General features: G+C 37.0%; 1 protein-coding gene across 3 annotated transcripts in view; it reads right to left on the reverse strand.

Annotated features, from left to right (window-relative positions):
• Positions 1-7,922, reverse strand: part of ESRRG (estrogen related receptor gamma) — a 129,457-nt gene extending 121,535 nt beyond the window's left edge. Inside the window, exon 1 of one of the 3 annotated variants that reach the window (XM_026088835.1) lies at positions 7,496-7,922. In XM_026088835.1, coding sequence (XP_025944620.1) covers positions 7,496-7,898 — 403 coding nt within the window. In that variant the 5' untranslated portion in view covers positions 7,899-7,922. The remainder of the gene's footprint in view (positions 1-7,495) is intronic. The other 2 variants (XM_026088836.1, XM_026088834.1) reach the window with 2 other exon arrangements.
• Between the last annotated feature and the right edge of the window lie 1,067 nt (positions 7,923-8,989).

Below are 8,989 nucleotides of genomic sequence, written 5' to 3' on the forward strand. Positions count from 1 at the left end.
TAAATTTCAGTTCTTATAAACTTTGTTCCCTACTTTGCAGTTTGAACTCAGCTGAATCTAAGCATGAATAAATATTTTCATAGCTAAAAGTATTCAAACAGGTAGGGTTTCAGAAATGGGGTCAGACTGGAATGAGGTTGGACTTGAACGTAACCCAACTGAGTTTTGGCTGACAAATCCTTAAACAGATTCACCTAATACTGTAGATAGCTCTATGAATTATAGATCTATGAATTCTGCTACCTGTCATCTGGAGCTGACTGAGCCTGAAGTTGACTGTATTCACAATTTTTCACCCCGATGATTTCAGGAAAGCACTGCACATGCACAGCTAGAGACCATTTAAAAATTTGGTTTCTAAATGTCTCTTCATTCAAAAACTCAAAAAAATTTTTAGATGATAGAGCCATATAGGAAGGCTTATGCTTCTTTTTCTCTTAATACAATAAACTCAGGAGAAGCAGCCAGTTTTTAAATAGTTCTGTAGTTCAAGATGGTACTCGACAGAGAGCACAGCCAGCTTAAAAGTATTACATTTTAAATTAAAAGAAACCACTGTGTTGAGTTGCTTAAAAGAAGCCAGTGTACTATGTTATTGGTTTACAATATACTTAGAACTTCTAAAATGTATTTTTTATTGCTTTTTCTTTTATTCCTAGAAAGCAATGTGAATGGAGATTTAAAACAAAAATGTAAAGGTGATGTTCGTTGTCTCAGTACATGATGCATTTGCCTCAGCCTCTCACTTTAGATAGATGGGTTTCCAACACCATAAAGAACACCATAACTGTCACTGTGAGACAGTTATTAGTGGGTGTTGAATGACACCTGTAAGGGACCAAGCAACTGTGATCGCCACTGGACTCAACTTAGATATACCTTCAATGGGAGTAAAGGGCATTTAGGCCCTTTTAAGAGACATTCAACCCCTTGAAGGCACAAATAGAACTGATCCCCTGCCTGGGAGTCACTGAAGAGTTGTCCAAATCAAGATCAGAAAGACTGAACCATGTGCTGATGATTCCTACTGATACTCTCTCCAGATCAATTTTAATTCATCCTACCAAGGTAGCACAGGGATTTGTCACTGTTTGTCTATGAACACACAGAACATCTCAGTCTCTAGAGCAGCCAACCAAACAACTTTCACAGCAGTAAAAAAAAAAATCACTTTAAAAGTTATGGAGAGATTAAAACAAATCACTTGCTAGCTTAGACCTCACATGCCTCTCGTTTCAATCTAGACAGAGCTTTAGAGGTGACTTGGACACTTTCAGAAATTTGTTTATAACAAATGAAGAACCAGATGGAATTGTAATGGCATTGATACATACCACTATATCCATCACTATTAGCAAACCATGTCTTCCTTTTTTTTTTTTTTTTTTTTTTTTGATGTTAATTAAATTTTAAACCTGTCCTTAGCTGCTGGGGCTGAACATTTTCTGCAGGCAGAAGGACCACAAAAGGGGACATCACACTTCTCTTGCTTACATTTTTTTTTTTTTTTTTTTGAGTGTTTCTAATGGGTTTGAAACAGCCATTAGGAAATCAGGATCCTCATTCCTATTCTCTGATAATCTAAATGCAGCATATAATTTACAAGGCTGTAAAGAAAGCAGAGATATTAAATACAATAGAACCATCAGCATACTTTTAAACTTCTTTCTGGTTCTCAGATTTCAGCATGATTATATTTTATTGTCTCATCTTGTTTGGCTGCCATAGATGCACAATGACATTATGATAAGATGAGAAAAGATGTGTGGGAAGGAATTAAAAATACTTGCTCAATAGCTTGGTTGGCCCATGGCACAGAGAAATCAGGAAGAAAGGGAAGACATCTATCATTGCTTGCTTAAAATATTCTTTGAAAGAAATGCTGATCCACACTTTCACTTATATAAGGAAGGTGAATGATTTAATCAGGTAATGATGGATTCAGGTGACATTTAGTGTTAGGTTCACTGGAGAGCTGCCATCTTTGCACCAGAGCCAAAGTCCACAGACTACTGCACCAGGATGCTAGCCTCCACCCTACCTTTCTATAAAAACTGTAATCCTAGCTACCAGTAAAGATGCTGAAAAGCCATAAAGTCTTACTTAATTTGCTTTCATTTCCTCTACAAAAATGATGTGCAGTGTTATTACAGGAGTCAGCTCTGAGACGTATAAATTAACCTTTGGAAGCAACTTTGGTCATGTGCAACTTCGAATCAAACTTTATGTTGCCCATTTAAAATGTCACCTTATCTGAATTTACATAGCTAGTTCTAAGTTTCCTGATTAAAACTTGCTGATTAAAAAGATGTATTTACTATGAAGTGTTTGTAGATTTACAGATCAAATTGGCTCAGGAAAGGGTAAACACTGCACAGACGGTTGAAAAACCCAAACACTAAAGGGATTAAGAACAACTCTGAATAACAAAAAAAGGTGAACAAAGCACTCTTAGACAGCAGCAGTGTCATCTAGCTCATAGTTTGAGCAGGCTTTGACCACCTTAGGAACTATGTTACAACAGAAATGTAGAGCTGAAGGCTCTTAGATAATCATCATAAAAGAAGATGGCAAACTTGGTCTAGCTTGTAATAGAAAGGTGACCAAAAAGGCGAAAAGCATTCCCAGAATGGAATGTTTCTTGTTTGCCTTAGGAGAGCTGGACAGGGACTGAACCCCTCAGGGTTAAAACACTTAAATGAGACAGTGAGGGTATGACTGTAGGGCTTCTCACTACCTGTGCTTTATCCAGCCTGTGTATAAATAGAAGATTGCTGTCTTAATAATGTTCATCCAACAGTTTTCATTAAAAAATAAACATACAAACAAAAAAAAGTCCTAGAACTATATGGGCTATTACAACTGCAAAACATTTTGGCTTTTGTAGGATAAATTCAAATACGATACAAGGAAATATTAAAAAAGCTGTGATGCTCTTACACCAAATCTTATCAGGAAGGCAGTATATCAATATCTGGGGCTTTTCACCTTGCCTTTTCATGCTAGTTTGAAGACAATAATCCTGAAGGGTTTGAAGGAAAGAGGAAGAAAGTTGTCAGTCATTATTTTTATGCCTTTATTTAGCCTTGAGATATCAAGGCTAAAATAAAACAAAATAGTAAAATGGTTTTTGAATCTCCTCACATTGAAAGCAAGAGTACTACTGCAATCCACTTGCAGAAATGTTTAAGCAGAGAATAATTATATATTATTAATACAAAATGTGTGCTTGCTAGCCTTTATAATTGAGGAAATAAAAATCTTGAGAAATTTATTTACATGAAATATTCGCTACAAAATATATAGTAAGTACAAGACCTCAGTGTTAAACATAAGTCTTTGTATCCAGCTGACAACAGAAAATCCTTATTTTCTCTCTTTCTTTTAATGAAAGCTTTGAGTTTTCAAGATAACACAGAGCACAGCAAAAACTGGAGAGAGACCCTAAAAATCAATGGACCTGTAACTATTTTTAGCCCTTGCTATTTTCTGCTGTCCCTGATGTTAACCCAATTTTGGGGAGATTTGGCTGTGTGTGTGTTTCTGTGAGACATTTGCAATCAGCCATCATGTAAATTATTCCAGAAGCAAACTGAGAGCTGCAGCTGAGTGAGTAGTAGGCTGAGCAGAGAGAACATCCAGTTCTCTCATTCCTTATATGTCACAAAAGGGGGCAGAACGTCATTAGATGCTGCTATGACCTAAGAAGAAACTGATGCCGTATATTCAGCTGTGATTTTTTTAACCAGGTAATTTCTCATTTCTAATCTTGTCTAATGTTACTGATTTTTTTCAGAATCTATGCATTATTTCCCCCTGCCCCAACTGTAAAGATTTCTGTGCTATATTAAATATATATATATTCAGAATAGAAAAACTTCTCTTTCTTGTAATTCAGGAGAGGGTTCATTTAATTCCTTTACTTTCAAGAAGCAAATTACCAGGGATTGCAAGAGGGGAGAAGAAGAAGAGGAGAAATCTTTCAGAGAGAAAGGAACATTTTTTAGACTAAATTGCTGTCATCTGAAAGGGAATTATAATTTCCATTACCCCAAAAAACAGGTGTACGCTTAACATTAGAGTGAAATTCGCCTTGCATAAGGGGCTATTGATGCACATTGCTTCTGATGGGGCTCATGATGCACTTCACTTATGTTTTACGTAAGATGCCAGCGGTACACAGATTCTGTGCTGGCTCTCTGAACAGATGTGTGTGGATTTCACCTACTTAGATCTGAAATGGAAAGAATGGAAAAAATCCCATTGACTTATTGGAAGGTACATCAGGCCTGACAAGAACACAAGATTTGCTTCATAATCTAACTTCATCAGCTCAGCCTTGCTTCCAATGAAGTCAGTGGCAGTTTTGCTCGACTTCAACAAGAGTAGCATTTATGTTCTATAAGTCTGACCTAATTTAGTAGCTTATGAATGACAAACAAGAGAGCTTTGAAAAGTTGAATATGTTCTTTTTCACTGAATCTGTAATTAATTACTCATCAGAACTAAATTATTAGCACTTGAAGGATACAACTCTTTTAGCTGAGATCAGCAATTCTTGCATGCATAGTTACAATATTTGGCTCTTGAAGCACTCTGGTTTACTACTCTATATTTTTATATTTCTTGGTTTATTTGTGCTTTCTTATTCAGCACTTATTCAGTAATCACCTTGTTTTAAAAACAAGCAGAGAAAGAATGTGATATGAACCAGGAAGTGAGAAACGGTACAGGGAAGAATGACCTCTACAAACATTAGGGCTAAATCCTATCGTTTATAGCAAGCAAAACTCAGGAGAATTGTTCTTCATGCAAGTTCAAAGCAGAATTTGCCAATTCAAAATGTAAGGAGTACCTTTTTCTTATATACTTCTTGTCACATACAATGATGCATGGTTTGACACAGCAAATAGCTTCTATTATTTTGGGTGGTATTTGAAAACTCTTAAATATGTGTCAATCTAGTTAGTGCCATTACTGAAAAACTGCCATGACATCATGATGGTAACACACTCCCTACTGTTAGTTTCTTCATTATTGCTTTTCCATTCAATGCTTGGTTTTACCTCATTGCTTTTTTTTTTTTTTTGTCTTTGTCTTTACAGCACTGTCACCTGCTGATGCAGCTACTGCTCTAACCCTACTGAGAGCTTCTGCACAGCTGCCAGTTCTAACTTGAGCTGTGTGGCCAAGTCCAGGTTGCTAATCTGGAGAATGACGTCTCTGTCTTGTGCTTCCATGCCCAGAAACTTGCAGTCTGTGGTGTAGTGTAAAATTGCAGGCTATTATTGCCAGAAGTCAAAACTTTATTCAGTTAAAGTTTTTGTGGCATTTTTTCATGCTGAAAATAAAACTAAAATAATTGTGCATCAATTCAGTTCTGTAGGATATCTATTGCATAGTAATTAAATAGCATTTATAAGAACAAAACCATGCTAGTTGAAGTTTGGCAACAAGCAAATATGTATTACTTTACTGGAAAAATTTTTTGAGCTTTTCTGAAAGTGTTCTTGAAGGTCAAAATCAAATTACCTACCTCAAAGAATCTCAATTCTTACAAAACGGAGGCTTGAAATGAGCATACTGTTTTTGCACGTGCAGTCATTTTACATGAGCCCAGGACAGCTAGGAATCTTCACAGGTATGTTTATTTCCAGGTTGCAAACTTTCTCACACCGAATTTCATTATAACAACTGAAGTCTATTGTTTCTTTTTAGTAGTTATAGCATCATAAAATGCGTACTTCATACTGGTGGAAGTCCCAAATCAAGGAACTTTTAGGTATCTGCTTAATCACGTGTTTATGTTCAACAGAACCCAAGTGGCTGCTGCAATAAAGATAGGTTCCTGACTCAAAAACGTATTTACTACATTTTGGATGCCACTACAATTATACAGGCATCTCCCTTGCAGTTGTGAAAACCCAATAACGTTAATTCTTAATAATCATCTGACATCCACAGAGCTAACTGTAGTGTTCTGCCATTCTGGACCAACACACCTCATTCAAGAAAAACTTGCACCTGATTGTATGGAGAAAACTTTTAATTGATTTCAATGGGAGTTTTCTGTGAACTGTACCTGCATCGTTCTGCCTTAAAGTCACAGTTCTTTGCTCTAGAAGAAACTGGGAAGTTTAGCATAAGTGTAAATAACTCAGCCTTTCGGGTAAAAGGGATAAGGAGATATCACAATTGCTCTCAAGTTCACTGGCCACCAGCAACTTGTAGATGTGCCACCAGTGCGCGTGCCCCAGGAGGTTTTGTATGTTGACAACAATCAAGTATGGGAAATCAAACGGATGGAGAGAAGAATAAAAACAACCTTCAACAATGGCTAAATAAAAATAACATTCATTGCTTTTTCCTATTAATTTTACATTAAATATGGAAATATTATATTTAAGAAATCATGACCAAATTTTTCAAATTTGGGGTTATATGAAGTTATGAACTGAAACTAACCTTAAGCTCCTTAGTATAAGTGATTTTAAAAAAAGAAAACCATACCTCTATGTCGCATTTCCTTTCCTAAGAATTCCAGGTGCTCAATGTCTATGAAAATCAAGCAGGTTTTATTGAGGAGCTTAAATTTGGACTTAGCAGCCTAAGTTTAGACTCTGAAGTTTGAATTTAATTTAATGTGACACTATATTCCTGTACAGGCCAAGCTTGGCCTCATGTTCTTTAAATAAAGCACCTTCAATTTTACTTGACAGGATGATATCTAAATAGAAGGAGAAGGTTATTTTGTCCCCGTTGGTTCTGTAACTAGAACAAGTGGTCATGCAAATTATCCCATTCATACTAATTTATGCCAAAATATGTGGTGTATTTGCAACAGATATCAAGAGCGGATTTGTACTTTAAAGTACTGGGCAGAGATCAAAACCTGCTAACTTACTTTCCTTCGGATGTGATCTGACAGATATTTGGTGAATCTGGTTAAGGCCACGGTGTGATATAGGGGTAAAAGGCCACTTACTAAGCCACTGATGTGCCCAAAACACTTCAGCATTATGTTTTGTTCTGTTTTTAAACAGATTAGAGCTTTAACAAAAATAAGCTGGCTTTCTCCAACAGTTTAAGTGTAGTAGTGGTGTAGCTAGAACCAAAACAAACGCATGATCCCTGTTTGCCACAGGATGCGTTCAACAGGTATCCATGACAGCCTTCAGAAAATAATCAGTTTTCTTAGCAGCAATCATTTACAAAAATCCATGAGGAACTCATACAGAAAACAAATCTGAATGTGTGCTGGATGGCCCACTGTTTTCCCTATCTTTGACATTCAAAATAGACGTGACAGTGGGCCTAACATGACAGACAGAACTCCCAGAGAAGCCCAATATGGCTTTTTCATGAGTAACGTCTGTAGGAGTGGACACTAGAAAGAAAGAAAAGGTACAGTTTGAAGTTGTAAGAGGATTTAGCCAGGACCTGTATTATTTCACTTTGAACAAAAGAAAGAAAAAAAGTCCAATGAATAACCAACCTTGAATCGTCCTCTTGAAGAAAGCCTTGCAGGCCTCGCAGGAAGCCACTCCATAGTGGTACCCTGATGCAATGTCACCACACACCAAACACAGTCTTTTGGGCATCGAGTTCAGCATATATTCACACTTGGTCTGTGAATCTTCAGCGATGGTACTGGAGCAGTCATCATACCGTTTCCTGACCGGCCCATTTCCCCCCAGCCCTGTGGCCGAAGGGTAGAGGGGAGGCGAGTCCAGCCCGTTCTGATGTCCATTCATGGTGGAACTGTAGCTCCCGCTGGCGTCTGAGGAGCCACCGGGGCTGTGATGGTTGATGCTGTCCGTCAGAGAGGCAGGGCTCGACGGTTCCGTCTTGATGTACGACGAACAGCTAGAATCAATGTGTCGATCTTTGCTTGACATTCTGCAGAGAAGCCTGTAGTGGTGAGAGAGAGAAAGAGGAATCTGTGTATTAAAGACAGTGCTCTTTATGGCTGCTCTGGAAGGGTTAGGGACCGCACATCATTCATTCATTAGTCAATACCTCTTGTTCTACATGAAGGTAATCAGCATAAGGGCATGACAGAGCTTTATCAAAGCTCCAGACAGGCAGTAAACAAAAACTTTAAAGAGACCAAATCCTCCTCTTCTCCCCTCCACCTGCCCTCTGGGCTCTGTGTCTATTTCAAATCAACTCTTCAATTCTGAACTTGCCATCTAGCAAGTCAAAAAATTAAAAAAAGAAACAAAACTATTAGATTACTAGACTATTTGATTTCTTCCTTTTTCCACCAGCATTTTCTTTCCATAAATTCTATCATTACCAGAAACAAATAATTCCAAGTCTGAACACATAAGTGTTCTGCTCCGCAATTAATATTTTTCAGCACACCTCAATAAAACATGTATCCACCATCTATTGATCTGATCCCAGAACTGAGGAGTAAGTCTCCCATGAACTTTTTTTTTTCTTTATTAATCTTGCTTTATTATACACAGCTATTTAGTAATGGAGTAACACATCAACTGAGAATTCTGACCAATAATTAAGGCTGGACTTCAGTTTCACAAAATCTAAGTGAAATGATTCATCAGCTCTGGCTGCAATTACTTCCTAGCCATTATCCTCAGACTAACCAGTAATAACTACGCCAGCATCCCATATATCTACAGCTCTATAGGATCTGACATTTTACGTGTTCCATTCTCAGTTTTAAAAAAAAATGTATTAGAGGAATTTTTAGATAGAAGTTTTGTCTTTCAGAAGGTGAGATTCTGCCTTATTTCTCAGTTCTCACCTTTTTCAGAATTAAACATTTGAAACAAAACCATAACACATTTGATCTGACAAATAAGTGCTTTCTACAGGAAAAATAAAATCATCTTCCTTGTCTATTCTGTCCTTGATTTTTTTCTTATTTTTAAATGTATTTTGCAGAGAATAGAAGACAAAAATAATAATTTGAAAGCTCTGAATCAGACACTGTCTTCCTTTTCTGCAGCCATGATTATGA

Source organism: Apteryx rowi, unplaced genomic scaffold (assembly GCF_003343035.1).
Source record: "Apteryx rowi isolate R43461 unplaced genomic scaffold, aptRow1 scaffold_79, whole genome shotgun sequence".
NCBI lineage: Eukaryota > Metazoa > Chordata > Aves > Apterygiformes > Apterygidae > Apteryx > Apteryx rowi.